Raw genomic sequence first — 22,707 nt, forward strand, 5'->3', positions numbered from 1 at the left:
ATATGCTTCTAAAGGACACGTGTCCTAAGAAGGCTGAAACCCCTGGGGTTTAGGACACGGTTTAAATGATTTTCCATTACTTATAATTGACCCTTGCAAACTATATAATTTACAAGTAAAAGCTTTATATTGTAAACTCTGTAAAACACATTCTAAAAAAGAATGCTGAAAAAGAAAGTGCAAAGGTGCCCGTGTTGCTGTAAATTTTGTTCATCCTGCACTAAAATGTGTGGATCGGTGTGTAGCTCAGAATATGGATATTTTTCGTATAGGCACGCTAAACCACAAGACACAAGCTCATTTGAAAGCAGACCTTTATACATATTTACAAAAAGAAAAACAAAGTCTCTGCACATGAGAGGAGATCATGTGATGACAGTTTCATTTTGTCTGCAGAGAAGTCGTTCTGGAAAATCACAAGAGACGAATGTTGGCACTCAGATGTAAATACAGCATAACAGAGTGAGGCCATTGTAATGAACGAGGAGCAGCTCTGCACTTCGTCTTACAGGAAAAGCATTAAATGTTTAAGATGGTCCTCCATAAAAATGTCTCGTTGGAGTTCTGCAGAGAACTTTCAGCAGAGATGGGATCCGACATAAAATATACACGTTACACATTCATATATATATATACACACAATATCCACAAGGCAGGGTCATTACAAGCATAGTTAGGTTTATCTTTTTAATGTTTCTGGATCTCTTGAATAGTAATTCAAATAACCCGAAGAGCAGTCGAAATTAGCAAGAAAAATAGAGTTGAAAGCTTTGCTTTGTTAGACTGAGGGTGTGTTTTCTTATTGAGTAGAATTCGAGCCTATATTTATGATCTGCATGGGTCTCTGGGGTAAAATGTCCATATAACAAACTGCAGTTTGAGAGGCTAGCTGCACTGCCACTATTTTTTAACCTTTATGCTAAGCTAAACTAGCTAGCTAGTGGCACTTGCTTCAGTTGACCTGATTATGGTTCAATTGCTCAGCTCTATTAAATGCTGTTATGTATTGTGATTTGTGATTCTATCGTAGTTTCTTTTGCAGTAATGGATAGCCATTTGGGCAGAAATCCTGCATGTTTTCTTAACAACGGGCGTGCACAACAATGGCTAATTAGAAGAGCTTTAAATCTGTGATAGAATACATAAGTGATTGTAGTGTTAGCATTCAGCAGCTTCAGCGGCAGTATGATAACTGATAAATGATACAATATTATGTGACGAGAAAGCTACAATCTCTGGCCCTCTTCTACAGCACGACTTTTATGCTGTCTTGCTTCCCTCACTCCCCCAACCGGTCGCCGCTGCCTGAGCCTGGTTCTGCCAGAGGTTTCTTCCTATTAAAAGAGTTTTTCCTTGCCACTGTCACCAGGTGCTTGATCACAGAGGGTTGTCCCACTGTCGAGATTTTCTCTCTATTATTATTGAATCGTTACATTAGAATATAGAGTGCCTTGAGGCAATTGTTATGCTGATTTGGCACTTTAGCTACAACTAAATTGAAATTGAATTAATCAAAGCTTTAGTCCTGTTATGTTATGATGATTATTTGCTTGCTCTGGACATATTTCAGGGAAATATTTCCAATTTTCATGAGCACAGAAAATCTGCTAGAAAACCAGCTGTGTGACCAATCAAAATAATTTAGCAGTAAGCTATTCGACTCTAAACGACTTTAAACAGCAGCTTAACAACAGGCCAAATCCTGATTTCATTTTAGATTACAGCTGCAGCGTTACACTCTCACACACACTTTCATTTTTAAGAATTGGCTGCACTTGGACAGCTGCTCAGTGTCACACGTTCCCTTATAAACTAAACTCAGAATTAGTTCAGTGCTGTGACTTCTTTCATGTGGCCCGAGCCAAGAAGCAAAGAGCCAAGACACCAAGAAGCCAAACCCATATTAATTATCTGTGGGCTCTCTGTGCTTTGTGTTGATGCTACATTCTTCTTATAGCATCAAAAAATATCTCGAATATATTGCAGAGTTCCACGTTTGGAAGATTTATTGACACAGCCCTGTCAGCTACTCTAAATCTGATCCCATTAATGTCAAACACACAAAAAGACACACAGATCCTTACCCACATAGAGAGACGAAGCATACAGCAAAGAGACTGGGATCCAGCAGGATCATGGTATATATTACCGTCAGTAATGTGTGCTCAGTATCACCACTGCTGGATGATATTAAATAAGGGAAAACTTTGAGGCTGTTATTATTGGGCTTAACCATGCATGTAATGCTCGTTCTTCCAGTATAGCATATAAAATTCGATTAAGTTTTAATTTAGTAAGTTTTCCCTCTGTCCTTTAGCTACACCTTTCTCTCTCTATGATTTAACTAGAACTCATGCAATGTGAGCCACACACAACAGCAGTACTGTTGAGCTCAGGCTTGATGTTGGAACTTTTAGTCTGCATCCAGTGTTCTGGGAAACGTCAACAACGAGAAGACAAGCAGAAAAAATATCATATTTTAAATGCACATTTAGTTCCCACTGCCTCAGACTGAAGCAGCACTTCCTTTCGATGCCAATACGAAAGACAAGATTCAAAAAACGAAAATAAAAACATTTCCACTGGTGAATGTGGGAAGGTACATCAACTGGTAACAATTGGACGTCAGACATACGTACAAAGACAGAACAACAAAGACACTCATGTCAAAAAAGTATCACAACTCCTCAAAGAAGTAGTCTCACACCAGATTAAAATAATAAATAGCACAAAGAAGGAAGTTAAATAGAGATGGAAGTAGCTGTGTTCGTTTAACATTTTAAGAACAAATCACAATTTACTGCCTCACAAAGTCACTCAAATCCCACTGGCCAGAGTCCATTTGACGCCAGTCCTGTTTAGCACTTTCTCCAGTTCCAGCTTGGTATAATAAAGGCTTCTTTATGATCCGCTGGGCCTGCTTCATAATTTACAGTCAGATGTCATTACCAGCTGGGGCTGCAGAACCTGCAATAATGTGCTCCACTCTTCTGTGTTAGTCTAATCCACTGAAATTCACCAACAGGTTGGGAAACATGCATTTCTGTACAGAGTTTTCTTCTAGTTCGGTTTACAGTTTGATCCTCTTGTTCATGTTGTAATGAAAATCTTTTAAAATTCACTCTCAACTTCTTAAACAATAACCTAATAGATGTTGAATATATAGAAAGCTTGAAAGCGCCCTACTTCAGACCAGCGGACGACACTCAGTTCTGAATGTCAAAGCGAAGTTTCTGTTGGAGTTGATGTTCAGACGTGTCTGCACCTTTTTCCTAAATTTGTACAACGTCCACACGTGGGACTCCAGATACACTCAACCAACACTTTAAACAGCACGGAGCATTTTTTTTCCTTCTTTTGTTCACTTTGTTTCCACACCTAAACCAAACCGCTCTCTGTGTCGTGGCACAAAACCAATGGTAGCTTATGCCGTGAGTCTTAACCGAGCCAGCAATGCAGAAGCAAACACTGAGGAGAACATAATGGAAACATCTCCTGTAGCGGGTCTGCACGGCTGCAACACAGAGCACTAATGTCCTGGGAAAGCTGATCTGTAACCTCATCAAAGCCGTCGCCATGCTTTTTCTCTGCCTTTCATCTTCATGGTCGCAGTCAGTCATCTCGTGGTCAGACCCCACCTATCTGAAGAAACCAACAAAGCCCTTACTGTAGGGAAACTGCCTGAAGGATTATATGTTATATATCCATTAAGTGAAGAAAATTAAAACTCATCAGTGCTATTTGCTGCTGCTCAAAATAAAAATAATCAAAGTTTCTGCAGAATTAAACTGTTACCTTGATCACTAACAGCTTGTTTTGGATGTTTTAGCCCTTTTCATTATGTATCACTGCCGTACATACTAAGTTTTAAGATGAACAACTCTTCACTACAGAGAACAGTTTGACAGCTTTCTTTTTTGTGCTGTTTCATTGGGTTCCAATGACATTTGAATGGTATTTGACAGCCTTTCAGCAAATACATATTTGCCCTTCTGTCAACTTCTGTTCTCTTTCCAACAACAAAGAAGCAGTTTGAAAATTTATTCCTGTATGCCAGAGGAAAGAGTGTCCTTGAAATTGAAGCGCAATAATTGTTTTGCAAAGTACTTGGGGAAAAAAGTACTTCTTCAACTTCAAGAACATGACTTTGAAAAAAAATGTCTCTCTTTCCACATCACAAAATAAATGGAAAGCAGTTTTTTGCCTGGAAGGTAGGAAATCAATCTAAAAAACATCTGCTCTGTTTTGAGGGATAGCTGTGATTCCTAATTAATGGGCAAAAACATGCAAAACCACAAGTATGGTCCTTTTCGGGACAGACGGTTTGGATGATTTTTCCAAATGCTTAAAATCGACTTCTGGAACGAGACTTGGATTTTTGTTTTTATTTTTTTTCTCTCTCTCTGTAGAGCGTCCAAATCTAAAGAATCCAATCAAATGTCCTTGTCATGACTCAGAGTCAGTCAAACTTAGGGATTTAGGCATGCCGTTTATCCTTCATTCAACATGCGATGCAACCTAAGCCTTTTCATTCATACAGTCGTTTGTCCCGGTGAAACAGTCCTCGCTGTCCAGATCCTGTACATACTTCAGTCACTCGTGTGTAGCTTAGCTTCTTTGTCTCTATAATGAAAGGACGCCATGTTTGTTTGTAGATAAGTGCATGCGCATGAAGTAGTCTCTGTACATACAGTATGTGTGTGTCTCAGTGTATAAGTTAACTGTGTATGTGTACATGTGTGCATTTGTGTGTGTGTGTGTTTGCGTGTTTGTGTAGTTGTTGAAGTCACTGAAAATCTGCCCCCCCGCTCGTGGATGCGTTCAAGCACTCCTCGGCGCCCTCTGCTGCGGCTTGCTCCTGCTCTTCCTCCCCGCTGCTCTTCCTCCGCCTCCTCCTCCTCCTCCTCTTCCCCCGCCATGCTTGTGCCTCTCTTTCTCCTTGTGTAGCTCCGCCTTTGTGTCACCATGGCGATGGTGGTTGCGTGGAGGGCGGTATCCCAGAGCCTTGCAGTGCTGGCCAAGGTTTCCGGGGTGAATCAGTGCCATCACGTTCTCGTACCACGGCTGGGTTCCGGCGCTCTGATAGGACGAGGCCGACCAGGAAGCCAGGAGGCGATTGGCAGAGGGGCTCCAAACAGCGAGGCGCACGGTGACCGCAGTCCAGTGGTAGCCGTGCTCCTCCACCTGGCAGTGGTAGACCCCGCCGTGAGACAGCTCGGCTCGACGAATCAGGACGCCCCGCTCGATCACCACCAGCTGGTCACCAGTTATCACCTGACGAGAGATTTTTGGAGAGGAAATTTATAATCTGGATAATCTCGAACAAAGTGGCTGTAAAAAGGATTTGGAACATAAATGAAAGCACAAGTGTAAAACGTGTGACTGCACCTGGTTTAGTTCAGCGCTGTTCTCTCCAGCCTGTTTGTACCAGGTCACTGCAGCATGTCTGGATCTGGGCAAACACTCCAGGTAGGTGCTGTTACCCTCTGCCACCATCATCACCCTCTGTTCTGCCTCCACCTGCAGTCCGGCTAAATTAAAGAGAGAAAAGGTGAAACAGGTTAAAGATATGGTGACCTGTCCGAGAAGCCTGCTTCTCGCCAGTCTCAGCTGGAACAGGCTTGAGCCCTCTGAAACCCTACTACACTGGTAGTGCTCCATAATGTGGCCTGAGCATAGTTCAACAGGTAAAGCAAAGACCCTGAATGGAAACAATGGAAGCTGCTCACCTCCCTGTCTGACACACTGAGTCAGTGGATCCTCATCCTCTCCTAAATGACGAGCATTCCTCCTGCAGACAAACAGAAACAACAAGCTTGTGTTAGACAGAACGGACAGCAAAGCGATGATTTTAACAAAGTGAGAGCAGCACTAGGAGAAAGGGCACGCATTTTGGGGTCACACGTATCATGCCTATATGTTGTCAACACAAACAATGCCAGTAAGAAACATAGTTTTAAATAGCTCTATATAGCATTTTTAATTTGACCTTCAGATCAATCTATTGACATGAGTTCACTGTATACTCAGAATTCATTCAAAACTTTTTGAGCTATCGTGTTTAAAGACAGAACGACACACACGCAAAACCATAACTTCCTTGGCAGAATCAATTTGCTCACTGGGGCAAAAGTCAGGATATCATCATAAACAACCTAATCATAGAAATTATGGCCAGTTGTGATACTTAGTAAAGAAACAAAATCTTAATCATGTGGAAAAAATGCCTAAAATCTAATCAGAAAAATCTGAGCTTAGGTGTAACTTGAACCACGTTTCTGACTATCAACAAATGTGGTTTAAATCAAATTTGGGAAGATTGATTCCACATTGATTCTTTTCATAATAAAATAAGTTCAAGCCGTAAGGGGAAACTCAATCTGCTGTAATGTTATCAGTGCTGTCTGGATCTGCATAGAGCTGGTATGTCCTCCCTACCTGCGCACGGTCGGCATATAGGGGCTGCAAGCATGTCCGTCCCAGGTGCAGTAGGGGTCCCTGGCCAGGCAGCACTCAGCGCAGGCCTGACCGTACAGCTCACACTGGTAAAGGGCCAGCTGAGACACACCCTCCTTGGAGCCCACAAACAACCACTGCTAGAGGAGAGGGGGTGGGTGAAAGATTGAAATAGAGATGGAAGAGAAAACAACGATGGAGGGGGGAAAGCAGAGACAATGTGGGAGAGCCAGAAGAGAAAAACAAAGGGGCATCAAGTTCACTCCCCTGCAACACGGACACTTTGACAGTCACCAGGAAAAAAAAGCAGATTCATCTCCACTCTGTGAGTCACAAATCCAACTCAAGCTGTATCAATGTCAGTGGCCACGGAGAGTGTGTGTTTGCATGCGGGGTGGAAAACAGAGAAATGTGAGGATGCTTGCTTTTTATAATCTTCGTGTGTGCGAGCTGGGGTGTCGTTTTCTTTTTTCTCTCTCATGCCAAACTGTTTTAATAATGCAAGGTGCATTTGTGTGTTAGCATCTCTTCATTACTGCTCTGACTGAGGTGAGGTAACCATGGCAACTGGTGATGAAGCCGTCCTTGGAGACGCAAGGTGGAGAGACGAGTGAGAAGTGCGATGTTACCGTGTGTGAGTGCGGCAGTTTGGAACTTTGAAAGCGAGTCTCGTCTGTTACCTTTTTCTTTGAGAGTGCCATGGCTGTCACCGGTGATTTGTGCTGTGAAGGAGACAGGAAAGGGAAACTGAGAAACACACCAGGTTTATACTGAAAGAAAGAAAGAAAGAAAGATAGATAGATAGATAGATAGATAGATAGATAGATAGATAGATAGATAGATAGATAGATAGATAGATAGATAGATAGATAGATAGATAGATAGATAGATAGATAGATAGATAGATAGGGTTTTACAAAGCATATACTTTAGAATACAGAGCAGGAAAAACACAGTCAGGTCTGACCACAGATATCTCAGCCACATCATTCAGGTTGAACCCAAAGTTGTTTTCCTTCATTTTGCTGTTTGAACCCAAAGCGGAGTTCATTCTGGACAAAAATGTGGATTTTGTGAACTGTGATCTTCTCTTTTTTGGTAACTATGCCCAGCTGCAGTAACTTGGTCTTGGTGCAGTGACAAGCTTTAACCCTTTAAATCCTGAACTGTGAGATAATTGAAAAAATTGAGCATTTATTGAACCTTCTGATTTAAAAATGTTTTTAATATTAATATACATAAACTAGTTTTAATTTGTATTGTATTTGTTCCATTTGAAAATTTTGTTCAGATCATTGCTTAAAAATCTGTTGTGCAATTTATTTAAGATGTATAAGTCTAAAAAAACTCATGCATCAAATATGATACACTAGACATTAAGGGGTTAAATAAAGGTATTTACTGCATTTCATGTCAATATGCGCAGTACTTTAGTGGTATAGTATGTGCATAACTATCTTTGCATTAACCAGAGCAGAATGGGTCTTTGCACGCATGCGTTTCCTTACTGTTGAGAGAATGCATGTATTTCCATTCATTTCCATATGGCATGGACAGATATGGAATTAGTCACACTGTGTCTGCATGCATTGTTGTCACGCAGGCTAATTTGAAAAGTCTGTGCTGCATTATGTTGTGACAATAATGTACATTTGGATCTAGTTTTGAGAGGTAATTGAATTTTTTTTAATGGAGGAGGAATGAATGGACGCCGCGAAGAAATCAACTCAATCTGCAAACAATGAGCTTTACTACAAAATAGACCAACTCTTAACAAATCTGAGTTTTTTAAGGTTTCAGCCTGGTTTTCCTCACAGAAAAAGCTTGCAGTACCTGAAACACCTGCATCTGCTCCAGAGTGATCTCCTGACTCTGGCCGTGCTCCCTGTGCAGATGGATTGCTTTCATAACGAGTCCTGAGTCTAAAGACAAAAAAAAGAAAAATAAACAAATCATTCACCATATTTCATTTTGAAAAAACACTTTAAAATGCCAGAAACACAACCTTCAATGTCACATGACCTACCTGTACCGATGAACAGGACGTCGTAGGTGCCATCGACAGCCTCCACTCTGTCCACCAGCAGTTTGGTGAACTTGTAATGAACACCCACCCTGACCAGGAGGGGTCGCTCTCCAAGCGGCAGGACATTTTCCTATAAAAAAGAAAAAGAAAAAGCAAGAATGCATCACATTAAATGTGAAATCTTTGACTAATAAATTTGTTCAGCCAGTCTTGCTATTCATCATTAATACAGCAAAGGTTTCATATTCCCTGTGATGAAGCAGTGCCCTGTTGGCAAGGACTGCTAATTTAATTTCCTATGTTCACTTCAGAATTTAGACAGAAATAGAGAGAAAAAAATGGCTTGACCTGCTGTAAAATGCGGCAATCTAATTAAGCTAAACTGGCTTAATTTAATAAAGTGAAATATCAGCCAAACCTGCAGCAGCGGATGAGTTCTGCTGAAGAAAATGACGTCGTCGGGATACTCTCTGGTCGAGCTATAGCTTCCATATGTACTGCTCGGACACTGACAAAGAAAGAGAGAGACAGAGACTGAGATCATAATGTTTCCAGTCTTTTGTTTTGAGCATTCTTATATGGAAATTAAGCACAATTTTGCAGAATTAAATGACCCTCCATCAAAGACAGCATATTATTGCAATGTATTACCTTGGTAAATCACGCATTTGCTTTTAGAGAAATACAAAAAGTCACCTGGAGAGATAGCGGTGGTATCTACCAGTTTTGAGTATGAACTTACTGTTCCTGGCCGTGGATAGGGCACCTTGCCTGTAAATTCTGCCCATTTATACTGAGGCCCTTCCTTATGCAGGAAGTTCCCTTTAAAGGCTCGAACCACATCCTCCATTCGGTAAACACACACCGCTGAACCGTTCAGGATATCACTAAGGAGAAGACAAAAGGAGAGCAGATTCAGACATCAGATATGTCTGAAGCAGAGCATACCTTTGATTACTTTACTTGATATACTGCAAAGGTCTTTAAGCAGTAAATGGAGTACTGTATTAGGAGCTGTGACTCATTGTGGCTTTCCAGCTTGAACGCATCAATTAAATGAATGCGCTCCAACCCAAAATCCAGCCTGGGTGAATATGCTGCTTTCAGCACATCGGTCCCCACTATAACACATCCCATCCACTGCAGTTAAGATCACACATTTCTGGAGGATTTGTGGCAAAGCACGCACGAGCTAGAGATTCCAGCAAAGCAGAAACAGAACAGATAGAAAGGCCACGTTATGATGAATCAGGGGGCTCTTAGAGAGGAAGCTTTTTTCTCTCCTCAGTGGTCAGAGGTCTCAGTCTGGTATTCAGATGCCAAATCATACAGAGTACAAAAGTGAACCGTGACGTTGTAAAAAAGCATTCATGTCAGCCTCTAAATTGTGTTTTTACAAGTTGGGGATGTCACCTTTACACTTGTAAATTCTCCTCTTTCCTATTCTGTTTTGTTTATAAGTGGCCTCCTCTGGAAGCTCACCTGCACAAACATTCCTCCACCTGAGCAGACCTCAGTCCCCTGTTGCTTTTTGCGGTTGTGCTTTAATAATTATTAGTTGTGTTGCAGGTTATTGGCAGTGCTGTTAGTTTCATGGAGTGGTTCAACTTTACCAAAGGTGTGCTACCAGGAGTTGAGCTTAGCGTCTAGTTTTACTTTGGGTCCCGGCCACTTTGCATTGCGAGAATAAATGTGACAACAAGGCTACCGGTGGGCAAAATCAATTAATCAGCTGTCTGATACATTATGAATCACAAACAATTAAAAATAAAAGCAGAGAGCAAAATAAAAGCAAAGAACTGTTAACACGCTTGCCTTCATCACAGGCATAAAAACCGGCACGTGTGCAATCGTTACTGTACCAGAGAGACAAGTCTCCTTTCAGAAGGAATGACCTTTTTGCTCTTTTCCAGTTCTGTGGTTGCGACCGCACCCTTGGTGATGCTTTGGATTTCTGTTCCCTGCTAAGATTCCACACACTTTCCAAAACCCCCAAAAACAGACCAACTCCCTGCTCTGCAATGCCAGATGCCGTCATACTTTTGCTGCTACTGTGGAGCTCTGGCGTCCAGCTCAGAAACTGTGTTATTCTCTGGATATGCAACATGGTCAGTGGAGTAGAGAAAATGAGAAAACGCAGCCTTTTTCTTTTACTTTAATTAGGCTGCTTGCTGGATCATTTTTTACTCGTTTTTCAGACAGAACCTGCTTTTTCCATGTCTGTGTTTTTTCAGCAGACATCTGCGTGAGCTTTTATGAAAGCCTGTCTATTCGGACAACTGCCTTTTTTAAACTAACAGCCTTTGATGGTCTGAAAGAATATTTTTGATTCTTCTCTATTATGTCTGACATGTATGCAATTTGTACATTTCCTAGGCTTTAACGTAGACTTCAACAGAAAGCATATCTCCTGTGGGCTGCTTCATAGTAGCCTTTTTATAAAGGGTATTTATTATTCCTTTTTTCAGTCATGTAAGTTAAACATGGTCAAAAGTTTCAAATAATTAAGGCCAGCATATGTACAAGTGATCCTGCAAGCCTTACTTCTGGCTCTTTGTGACCTCATCGGGAACATATAAATTGGGAGCCAATCAGAAGAAAATTGGTTGAAAGGCCCTAAAGCATTTGTCCTCAAAAGCATTTTTTAAACTGTGAGTTATGCAAAGCTGCTTTAGAGTCTTGTTGAAAATCATCAACTCCTTATTAAAGTCACAATTCATTTTTTTGCAATTTTGTCCTCATGCACTTCTTCCAGGATCTCAAAATTGCCTTTTTGTCTATTTGTGTGTGAAAAAATACAGTAGAAGTCAAGTTGTAACCTTTCTGTAACACAAACACACACAGTTGGACACAGATGAAGAAACTGTGCACTGATGATGACAACTGTGAAGGCTCATATACGCTCCATGTTGTTCACATGAATGGATGTATTTCATTCATGAGTCACTGTGACATGAGACCCGGCGGGTGGTGTGTATCTCACAGCGTGTGACATCAACATCTGACACGTGGATGTGAAACATCGAGCACTCATATCCTGTCACAGACGCTCTCTTGTCATCGTGTGTCATCACAGTACAGGACGGTGCAGATGATCATTTATTCAGTATTTGAAGAAAAAAAACTTTATACTTTTATTTTCTTCATATTTTAAAACGATTACCACTAAAAAAAAAGCTTCTTATATCACATGTTTTAACTTGTTAAAAATGACATGTTGAGGAGTTACTGTGTGGGTCAACAGGTATTTATCGTTAAAGATCTGATGCTTCTGTCATCTGTTTTTAATTCAGTGTCTGGTTAGTGGTTTGAAATTCTCACTAAAACCTCATCAGCCTCCACTGTCGTCGGCAGTTCAATTTACAGCTGGCTTTAAACTGCTTTTAAACCTTTTATTTAAACAATTACAGCAATTCCTGCCTCTGGGGCCCCAAGAAACCCAATGCTCCATAATAAAACTGTCACCAAAAAGTATAACTATGCATACCACGGATCCTATTTCAAAATAAACTATTGACAAATCATCTAATCCTTTTCAAGAAATCGTATTTATCCTGTACACGTTGAGTACACAGTTACTCTTCTCCTCTCTTCCACTCTTTTGCACTCCATTTCTATTCTTTTTTTTTGCATGGCTTGATCAATACAGAACTAAATGCTAAGGACTAAAGTCCTTCTAAAACTAGTCCGCCCAGTGTAAAAGTAAAGGGACTCCCTCCCATCTACCACCATATACTGACATTTTCCACACATAAACAAGGGTATGCAGTTTACACACCACCCATTCAAGTTACTCAATTCCCATGATTTCTGCTTTACAGAGGCACATACCTTGAAGTGGTAAACAGGCCGTAGATGAGAGGATTCTTCTTGTCTTTCCCCTGGAGGATGAAGATGTCCTCTGAATGGAGAACATCCAGACATAATGATGAAAGGAAGGGAGGGATAAGGAGAAAGACGGGGAAGGGAAATGGAAGGAGACAAAGACATAAAAATGTTAGTCAGAAAAGATCAGAATGATGTCTGAATTACGGAGAAGTTTTGGAGAGTTGCACAGGACTGCATAAACTCTACATGTCTGTATTCATGTGAGCAATGCTCATGAGTCTGTGTAACAGTCTATTTTCTTTATTTGTGTGAGTGTGTGTTCAGTTTTAGGTACTTTGTATTCATTATGTGTATGCCCGTGTGCGCATCTGAGTGTGTGCATCTATCAGTCTGACTGTGTGACTAATAGCGTCGGGCATGCTGGCAGCATGGCTGACTGGCTGCTTGTAATGAATCTGTAGCCATTAATAACCAGCCGCAGTGGGAGAGCCGAGCGCTCCGTCCGCCACAGGAACACAGCACCTGCTGTCACACACACTAACACCACACCTCGGTCTCCACTCGTCATTTCAAACACAGCGGATCACACACACACACACATTTGATATGTTTTTCTCACTTTGGCGTCGCTCTGATAGTGATCCGCTCATGCAGCGCAATCAGGTGTAGTGCGGATTTGTTTTTTTAGCTCTTTCCATCTGTCTGCCTTCGACACCTGATAGCTCAGCGGCCATAACACCGCATTTGAATACAGCAGGTAAAACTGTGGGATCTTTTTTTTTAATGAACTTGTAGATTTAAGTTCAAATGCTAAAAGTATCCTCAGAAGTGTTAAGGAAAAAAGGAAAAGAAAAAGTGGGGCAGCTTGTGGCCCCATCTACTAATGGGAAGGTCAGCGGTTTGATCCCTAGGCTCCTCCGCTGTCCTCGTGTCAAAGTGGCCTCGGGCAAGACTGAACTGCAAATTGCCTCTGATGTTTTCATCGGAGTGTGAGTGAGTGTGTGATAGTTAGAAAGTGATTAACTGTTTTGTTTTTATCTTGTGTTCCCATCAGATTCAATGTAAGTCCGTGAAAAAGGTTACAAATACTTTGGAGGTCCAAAAAGATACTGTGTGTATGATAAAGAAATAAAGCGACTCTGTGACTACAGCTCAGGAGTGTAAGTGTAACGGGTGTATTAAAAAATAATTTATATTTCACCAAAGATCCATCCTGCAGTGTTATCTCGCTTTGTCAGTATTGGTTATGTATATGTGTTTATTTATATATGTTTATTTTCTGTATTTATATTTTGGGAGCTTTTATTTTGTTTGTGTGACCTTTGACTTCCCACGAAGTCACTTCCTGTAGCTGCGCGCTATTTTCCTCAGTCGCCTAGAGGCCCCGCTGAGGAGAGGTGAGCGTACGCTAGTGTTCTCAGTTACAGAGCAAATAAACACAGTTAAAGTAACTAAAAGTAATTCAAACACTGCTCGTTCCCTTTGTGCATTTTGTCTCATAGTTCTGTTTGATGTTTTAGTGTGAATTATTGTTTCTCTGTCGAGTACAGCACTTTATTGTAACATGCTAGTTAGCATGTCTCAGATGAGAGCATAGGAGCATGCACGTGGCTTCTCATGTGGTCCGCTATCCTTCTCTCTCCCTTGAAGGTGTTCATGCAGAAGTCCAGTAAAGTGAAGTTGCTGTACTGTTTTGTTTTTATTTTAAACAGGTATGTGAGCTCCCTCTTTTATTTTTGTGTCATGTGAACTGGTTATATCTTTTGTTTGTTTGTGATTCATGTTCACTGTTTCAACTTACTGTAAATATGTAAAATTGCCACTGGTAAATGAAGTCTCCCTAAAGTATAATTTTGTTGATGAGGTAATTGTCACTATATGTTCACGATGCAGTGCATTTTTGTTTGTTATATATGAATATAAATACATTTTAGCAGTATTATTTGGTAATTGGATTTGTTGTGATGTTGTACCTCAGTCGCCTAGAGGCCCCGCTGAGGAGAGGTGTTCATGCAGAAGTCCAGTAAAGTGAAGTTGCTGTACTGTTTTGTTTTTATTTTAAACAGTTCTGGGAGAATAAATCCACCCGGCTGGCAAAGTGAGAGCTGACTCCTCTGGTCATTCACACAACACAACGCAGAGAACTAACGGCAATAAGAGTTTAAGGCCAGACCGGGTACATAAGGCTGGCAGATTCCCAGCTCCTCCAGCCTGAGTATGGAAGTTTTCTTTGGAAATATGCTGAACCGTAAAAAACTGCCGTATCATCACTTTGTGTGTGACAGTAAAGGTGCTGAATGTATAGCATAAAAAGCAAATGGGTCAATACATCTTGAGTTGTGAAGCACTTTACCACAACGCTCACAACTCTGATTCATGGGGGAGTAAAATAGGAACAAACTGATGTGACATGAACTCACAATCAAATAAAACAGACTGGTAATAAAAGGCCCACAACTGTGAACACATATAGACTGACAATGGAAACATTGTGTCTCGTATGAAGCACCAGTGGTTCAATACTGACAAATTGTGATAAAACATTTAAAAAAAAAAAAACACACATTAAAAAAATTTATTAATGTTCCTGAAAGTTGTGCACAGTTTGACTTTTTTGCCTCCCATATTTCCACTTTTGTTCATCGCTGTGTTATTCAGTTGCCTACACTTGCAGCTCACACTAGACCTTGGCTTTCACAGTTTATTTAAATCAGAATAAATCAAAGGTTTTCTGTTCTGCACTTTTGTCTCAGATAAGAGCAGGGAATGTTTTATCATCCCATCAAAATGGAGGAGAATGGAGCCCTTTGTTTTCCGTGCAACACGCTGTGATAATCTATAAATACATGACTCCTAGGGCTCCTTTCTTTTTGCTTCCTACTTTTGTGGCAAATAGCTTTAAAAGTTCCCGAAACTCTAAAAAACAGGTTCGACCCAAGGAGTACTCAATGAGTGCCCCGTATGTCTCTACTTTTATTCTTCTCCTCTCCCATGCAGAGGCAGATATGTTGTTGTGGTGCTGGAGACGACGAAGCTTATCAATGTTCCCACATTCCTGCCGTTCCTGCTGCTTCAGGTGGCCTCCGTGGAACTACGGCCCTGCAGGAAGGCTAATCTCATCTCGACACAGCTACACACACTTGCAGCTGCCACACACAGTGGCAGATTTGGGAGCACACAAAGAGAAATAAAGGCATGTATAGCCACATTCATGCACCCACACATACCAAATTGTTAAACTGCAGGGAGCAAGGAACATTGACTCAAACTTGCATGGTACCGATAGACACACAAACACCCACACAGGCCCCTCAAAGATAGGGAACAGAAGAGCATGGGTAGTCTGCTGCCTCCAGCGTACCAATTGCTCACTCCCTCTTCCCTTTAATATATCACTTCTTTGTTATTGCATTTTATTTACTGCTTCTTTGAGCTCTTCCTGCCTTTAAATCACAATGTAGATGCCCCCATTTGTGTTATCACTCCTTTTACCTCTCTTCCTGTTTCCTATCACTCCCTAATTCTACTCATATCATCCCTCCATCTTTCTAAACAGCCTCTTCTCTACTTTCCCATCATTTGTTCGAGCTTATCTTCTGCTCTCACATCTTCCAAAGAATGCTTTTCATTAATCAAAACCTTTATCATCTGTTGGTTTACTTTGCATCTCTATGTCTACCTGTTTTTTTTATGGCCTTCATGCATTATTACTCTGGATGATGTATATCCTGAGTACACTTTCATCTGAAGCTCCTCGAAGTTTTGTTCAAAGAAGAGATGAGTCAGACTAAAAAAGAAGGGCATTGTAAGATGCACATCTACACCCACAGAGCTCAATTTTATAGTCACACAGCCACCCTGGTGGAACCCTTCTGAGTACAGATGAAAGCCCCTTTAAAACCTAGTGGAAAAGTTTACCAGGTGATGGGATTGCAGTCAAACAGAGCAAAGAACAGATGAAACTCATCTGGAAGTGCAGCCAAGCTGGCATTGGACTTGTAGTTAGATACACCACATTTGGACAGAACAATACTTGGCCTTGTTAAAGACTAATGCACTACTGCAGGAAAAATACTTTTAATGTTGTAATCTAATGTAATTACATTAGGCTTCAGTCACACAGGTCTATTGGTCAAAAGAGGTAGACGGTGCTCCACTCAAAACCTCTGTGTGATTGGCCTGGTTGCTAGCAGATTGCCCACAGTTCAGTCGCCTATAGTTTGTACCCTGACTTGTCTGTCAGTAGTTAGCAAGTATTTTTCTAACCACTAATAAACGACACCAAACAACTATCCCCCAGCAACTTGCCAACTGGTGCGGGAATATACATTTTTACCTAGCAACCGTAGTTACTAGGGAGTCAACCCTGTGCACTGGGGATTTAGCAATCGATTTCTCCAGCAACCACTCGCAACATTTTTCTGTAGCGACCGGTGGTTGCCAGACGATGCCCAAACTGAGCGTAAAAAGTGTAAAAAGTGAAGTATTTCAGAGTCAGTTTCAAGCCAAATAAGAATTTTTTTCCAAGCCAAGACCAGTAACTGTATAAAAGACTTACTAACATCAGCATGCTAACATGGGGTCAAGTGAGATTAGGTAGATTTGACATGCTAACATCCACTTGTTAGCACAATACCTAAACTAGTTTTGCAGGTATTGAGTGAAAAAGTGCTGGAAAAAGAAACATGACTGTTGATTGCATGACAAGAAGTTAGAGATTCATCTGAGTTGTTCAGAGGGAAGGTACGAATGGCTGCACCAGATTTCAAGGCAATAGACTGATTTCACAGAAGCCATTTTGAAATACAATATGTAAACAAATTCGGTTCACCTAAACAGGCAAGAAACTTTATTAACGTCATTAGTAACACATGTGTATACATGCTGTTTCAGGACAAACTGACTGCCGTGAAATATGCTTATTTAGGATTTGTTACTGCTCTGTATAATTAAAACCTGACATATTTCAGTGTGGATCAAAAATGATCAAAACAGCAGGTCTGGCTAGCATCCACAGAGCTGCATCTCCAAACAATGCACCAACTATTATGAATGTAAGAAAGAACAAAGGTTTCCAATTGAGGAAAAAAAATCCCAATTTACTTTGTGGTATTTTAAGACAGGTAAAAATGAGGCCACACAGCACGTAAAAGTAAATACATGCATTTTTTTGTTCTGAGTAAACTTAATACAAACTCTGGTAAAACCCTGCAGGGGAAAAACTTGCCTTCTGCTCGAAAGTTAGTCTCCCTTTCTTCTTTGCACCTCAGTGTACATGCAGCTCCACATAAAAATGCAGTTCAAATTTAGAAGACGCAGCCAGCGCAACATTTTTCTTTCTTAGACACTTTGAACAAGACGTCTTAGTTATTTACGGCTCAGCTTGGCAAAACTTCACTCTTATCGCTCCGTGACGAGTTTAAACCTCGACTGATTCAGTGCTGTTCCACCTACATCCCTCGCATGTTTGATTTAGTAAACTGGAGTGGCTTCTAATGTCATTAATCTTTAATAGAGGAGGGATAACGCAACACTCAGACATGCATTAATCACAAATATAGTGCAGAAAATATGAGGTCACTCTGCTTCTATCTGCAAGACGGGCTGACCAGGTGAGAGTGTTTGACCGCTGAAGCAAGAAAGAGTGTTTATTTGGTTTCTTGCTCATGCTACAGTTAAAGACGACAGATTCATGGCTTCTTATCTTTTTTTAAGCACAGCTTCTTTACTCTTTCAGCCTCGACCACTATCTTACACTCCAAGATGTTTTCTTTTTGTCTCCTCCTGAATCATCTTCTCTCCTTTTTCTTTCCATCTCTTTATCTTTTTATTAGTTTTCTCATCCCGTGCTCCTTTCTGCTCAAATCCACCTGGACTTCCCAGAAGCCCTCTGGGTGTATCTCGTTCTCTTTGTTTCTCACTTTCGCTGTCCCTCCCAGTCTCCATCCCTCCCTCCCGCTATCTCTTCTTCCCTCTGTCCCCCCCGTCCATCTGTCTGTCTGGCCTATTTTCTCTGGAGGATTGTTCTTGTGTCTTCTTCTCTAAACAAAACGAGGTTGTTTTCCCCCTGAGGGAAGACAGTCTTGTCTAGCCCGCAGACCTGCAGACCCAGCCCCTGTCTTCTTCCTCCTCCTCCTACCCCTCATCCTAATTGTCTGGCCAGTGCGCCCTCAGGCAAACTCCCATATTCTCCTCATTTCTCCACTGTTTCTTCTTTCCCTCCCTTTTCATCCAGCCACCCCGAATACCAACACCTAGATCGTGCCTCCTTTATGCTCGTCACCTTTCTGCCAACTCCTCTTGTCTCGTCCCTCCATCTTACAGTAATTTGCCAATAATAGCCCTGCCTCCATCTTATCCGATCCTTAACCCTCTCGGCTATTGACCCTATTCCTTCTGACACTCCATATTTCTCACTGTGATACATGTTTTACCCTCTAGCAACAGCTGTTAACTCAGTTTTGCCATCCATGGCCAGACTAAGATGCCAGCTCTCCATCGGTGGTAACAAAGGACGTTTGATACCACTCTCTGTGTCATACAATGTTTTTGTTCTTTTTTTTCGCTTCAGGATGGAATTGCACACCAACAAATATACATTTGAAATCCAGTAAATTACACTGAGTTTACTACAAGACAAATATAGTGCAAATCTCTAATCTCTTTCATCTCCACCTTCAGTCTGCTTCAGCCTTCCCCATTAACCCCATTTCCCTGTCTCACTTCAGTCAACCTTCACACCCTTTTAGATTCACTTCACCTCACTCATCCAATCCTGGTCCTTAGAGGGAAAATATATTTGTGCATGGCCTGCAGCAATTCTAACTCTCTCTGACCATTATCCTTTCCCTCAGTCCTTTACATCAACTTTATTTTTCCTTTCTTCCTGACAACTTGATAGCGATGGCTGTTACACTAACCCAGGGACTTTACACTCAACACATGCTTTAATAAACTATTTTGTCATTCTTAATATAGTAAAAATGTGAAGAGGGATCAGAGAAGTGATGGCAACAATAAAAAGCTGAATGCGCGAGGGTAAATTTCTGCCTATGCTTCTTCAATTTCCACTTTAGAAGTCTTAACCTTTTGAAATGCTAAAATTGTAACTATTCCTTTCATTTCTCCACATTTTTGTTTGGCCGTAAGAAGAAAATAAAACGTTTTTCTTTCTGCGATTACCACTCCTTTCTTCATCCCCTCTCTTTTTTCTTCATATGCCCTGCCCAGAAGCCAAATTTATTTCCAATGTTCTCTTAAATCAGATATTCCCCTCTCCTGCTCCCTCCCCCTCCTTCACCTTCTCTTGCACAGTGTTGCAGTAATAACCCGTTGATGACAGCTTCCACATCCCTCTTCATCTCCCTCAGCCCATCTTTCTTTGTCCTTCTCATGTCTGGTCAACACCACGTGCTACAACCTCTGCCCTCATCCTGCCCGTCCTACTAGATCCCCCTCCTCCTACACTTCTTTTGGCCATCAGCCCAGCTCCTCACTTTCACTCACTTTCTATCCATCTCCTCTTTTTTTTCTCCCTCTGATAAACTGGGCTTCCTTTCAAGTGTTTGCAGTCAAGCGATGATGGATTAGTAAGGTTCAACGGGGGAGTCAAATCTGCCTCAGCATCACAAAACATGTTTTCCTAACCAGTTTGAACAAATGGCGTTTGTCGACGAGGCAATTAAGCATTAAATAGTGGAAACACATTTGTCAGATTAACCTGAAAGGATTGGGAAGGCTTGGCAATATGTGCAACTGCTTAACCGTCACTTCATATACGGAGGGAGACAAATCTTTCCCTCTAGTTTATCTTCTGACCTTTTTCTCCATCTGATGAGGTCAAACAGACCCGGAGAAGATACGGCTGACCCAAAGAAAGGTTAAGGTCATTTCAAAAACGTCCAATATATAAAACATCAATCTCCCAGAAATGTCATACTTGCTGTTTCTGGGTTGTGGCTCTCATACATCACTGATGTTTTTTGGATCGCTTACAACAGCTGACTGTTCAGAAGGTCATCGTCGTCATCATCTCAAACTCATTTTAAATTATATGTGGATTTAAAAAATAATGAAATCTACATTTGAGCTTGAACAAGAGGCTTACTTGGCTGATGTGTTTCTCTGTCTCTCGTCACTGTCATGCTTTTATACCATCCACAAACTCTCCCAGTGACACTCTTCCTCCCCTGCACTTTTCCTGTCTGTGGGAAGCGTACGGGTGCTGCCTTATGTCTGAAGCACTGACTCTTACGCACGCAGACAAAAATAGACAAGGAAAATGGCTGAGAAAATCGAAGTAGCTCCAGTGTCAGGACACAGAATCCGGCCACAGAGGGTTGCCTGTCTCCAGCTCTAAAACCTCATAGCATGACTCTCCTCCACAACAACAACAACAACCACAACAACGGGGAAAACAGCACTGCACGGTCCTTTCCTGTGAGGGACTCGGCTTCCACTCGACTGTTTGATTCTTTGAATAATTATGGTTAAGTGAGGTCTGATTTTTGTTTTTCTCACACTAGCGTGGTTGACAACAAGAGCTCAGCATTAACACTTACACAAGTGAACAAAAGGCCCTAAAGCTCCAGACACAAAACAACTGAACAATAAATCCAAAGCAGTCCGGTGCTGTGAGTCAGTCCTCGTGGCAATTACAGCCCAAATGCTTTGTCCAAAACAAAGCCAACTCTGAGGGTGTTCAAAACCCTCATAGAACATCTGAGTCAATCCCGACAAAACTATGCTAAAGGAACAAGAGGTGAATCAGCAATTTGCAACAAGTGCTTTGACAAGCTTGTAGAGCAACACGTGCAGCTTTGATCTGATTCCCCTGCCTGTTGAGTGACATGACATGTGTTACAGAACTGCTATGAACACAAAAGGAAATTGATTTTCTATAGCTGGGCTAAGTTTAGATCCAAAAATGTAGTATCAGGAAAAGTTCAGAGCTCAGGTTCAAATAAATCCTTCTCAGTAAAGGTGTGGAGAACTTCATCATGGTGTTTAGAATAAAGGCGCCAAGGTTAGAGAATGATTGTGGTCAGAAATGCAAACATTTGCTTTACATTGGAAATGGTAAATGAAGAGTGGCCGCCAATCCATCCACCCCAACCTCCTCCCTGTGCTGATTTTGACACTCTGTAACAGACATGGGGCATAAAGTAAATTAAGAACTACACTCTGCATAACTCAGTGGAAATATGGTACAGGTTACAATGAATAATATGAAAAATTCTATCTATACTATATATACATATATATCAAGATGTATATAAGTCTATCTCCGGCCATTTGTCTAATCTGTTTCAACACTGCACAGGTCAGCGATGAAACAGACTGGACTGGAATTATCTTGTGAGCTAGACTGAGATCATTTGCTAGTGAAAATATTACAGCTACTAGAGGTTTAGCTTTGTCATGCTACAGTATCATTTTTCAGGTCTCTCTTTTTTAATGGAATATCTGGAATTGTGCGAACGCTTATTATTTATCTATTCATTGCCTTTACAGTGTTAAGTACTCATAGTGTTACTTAAGATGGTACTTTTATGGATTGTTTATACACTACTCTGTGTTTAATCATTGGTTATTATTAAGCTCTGGCTCTCTTCCACAGTGTGTTTTTGTCCCGGCTCCGTGCCCTCTGAGCTGCAGAAGGTTTCCTCCTAATAAAAGAGTTTTTCCTTCCCACTTTCCCAACATCTTTACCTTACAATATAAAGCACCTTGAGACACATAAATACATTTGGATTGAACTTAATGGGTGTTTGACTGTTGTTAATATATTTCTTTTGTGCCTTACAGAATTAGCAAAAATGAAAAAAATGTTCAACAAAAAAAATGTATGCAAATAAAAGCACCCACACGCAGCCTGGTGTCACCCTCTGCTCTGGAGGGACCAGCAGAGCGTCGCGAGTTTATGGGATTTGTAGTGTTTCTATGTGGCAGAGCATGGCATAAACACAACATTGGCAGCATTCTTAACACGATGGGTTAATCTCCTGTATATGCAGGTCGTGGTTTTGTATGTGTGTGTGCTGCTGAAGTGTTTTCACAAACAAATTTGTATGCAGCCTTATCAGATGTTTAAAACATGGCCAGAGGCATGCTGGGTAGAGATGTTTATGCTCTTGACAAGTCTGAACTCTTTTGTATACACAGACAGGCAAAGGCTTGAGTGTCTTTGTGTGTGTGTGGTAACAGCTGAAAAACAGTGTGTGTGCTTTCAGGTGTTTGTTATTGTTGAGCGTGTGTTTGTGTAATGGTTGGACTATGTGAAGGAGTGTAAAATTTACTGTATATGTTAATGTACTGTATACATTCACGCAAATGGTAACTCTCTGAGTGAGTTACTTAGTTTACTCTAAGTGTGCTCTGTTTACACAAAGAGCGGA

At 41.1% G+C, this 22,707-nt stretch overlaps 1 protein-coding gene across 2 annotated transcripts in view; it reads right to left on the reverse strand.

The window, feature by feature from the left end:
• Positions 1-2,465: 2,465 nt before the first annotated feature.
• The window catches only part of sema3h (sema domain, immunoglobulin domain (Ig), short basic domain, secreted, (semaphorin) 3H), a 51,481-nt gene continuing 31,239 nt past the window's right edge, over positions 2,466-22,707 (reverse strand). For both annotated transcript variants that reach the window (XM_086276982.1, XM_086276983.1), the window contains exons 10-19: positions 12,314-12,383; positions 9,225-9,369; positions 8,901-8,990; positions 8,483-8,612; positions 8,290-8,378; positions 7,137-7,178; positions 6,439-6,596; positions 5,730-5,791; positions 5,389-5,531; positions 2,466-5,274 (exon numbers count right to left, since the gene is read on the reverse strand). In XM_086276982.1, coding sequence (XP_086133108.1) covers positions 4,822-5,274; positions 5,389-5,531; positions 5,730-5,791; positions 6,439-6,596; positions 7,137-7,178; positions 8,290-8,378; positions 8,483-8,612; positions 8,901-8,990; positions 9,225-9,369; positions 12,314-12,383 — 1,382 coding nt within the window. In that variant the 3' untranslated portion in view covers positions 2,466-4,821. The remainder of the gene's footprint in view (positions 5,275-5,388; positions 5,532-5,729; positions 5,792-6,438; positions 6,597-7,136; positions 7,179-8,289; positions 8,379-8,482; positions 8,613-8,900; positions 8,991-9,224; positions 9,370-12,313; positions 12,384-22,707) is intronic.

Source organism: Aulonocara sp. 'chitande type north' Nkhata Bay, linkage group LG20 (genome assembly GCF_057382095.1).
Source record: "Aulonocara sp. 'chitande type north' Nkhata Bay isolate Kocher_YH1m ecotype deep benthic linkage group LG20, A_spYH_male_GT1.1, whole genome shotgun sequence".
Lineage (NCBI taxonomy): Eukaryota > Metazoa > Chordata > Actinopteri > Cichliformes > Cichlidae > Aulonocara > Aulonocara sp. 'chitande type north' Nkhata Bay.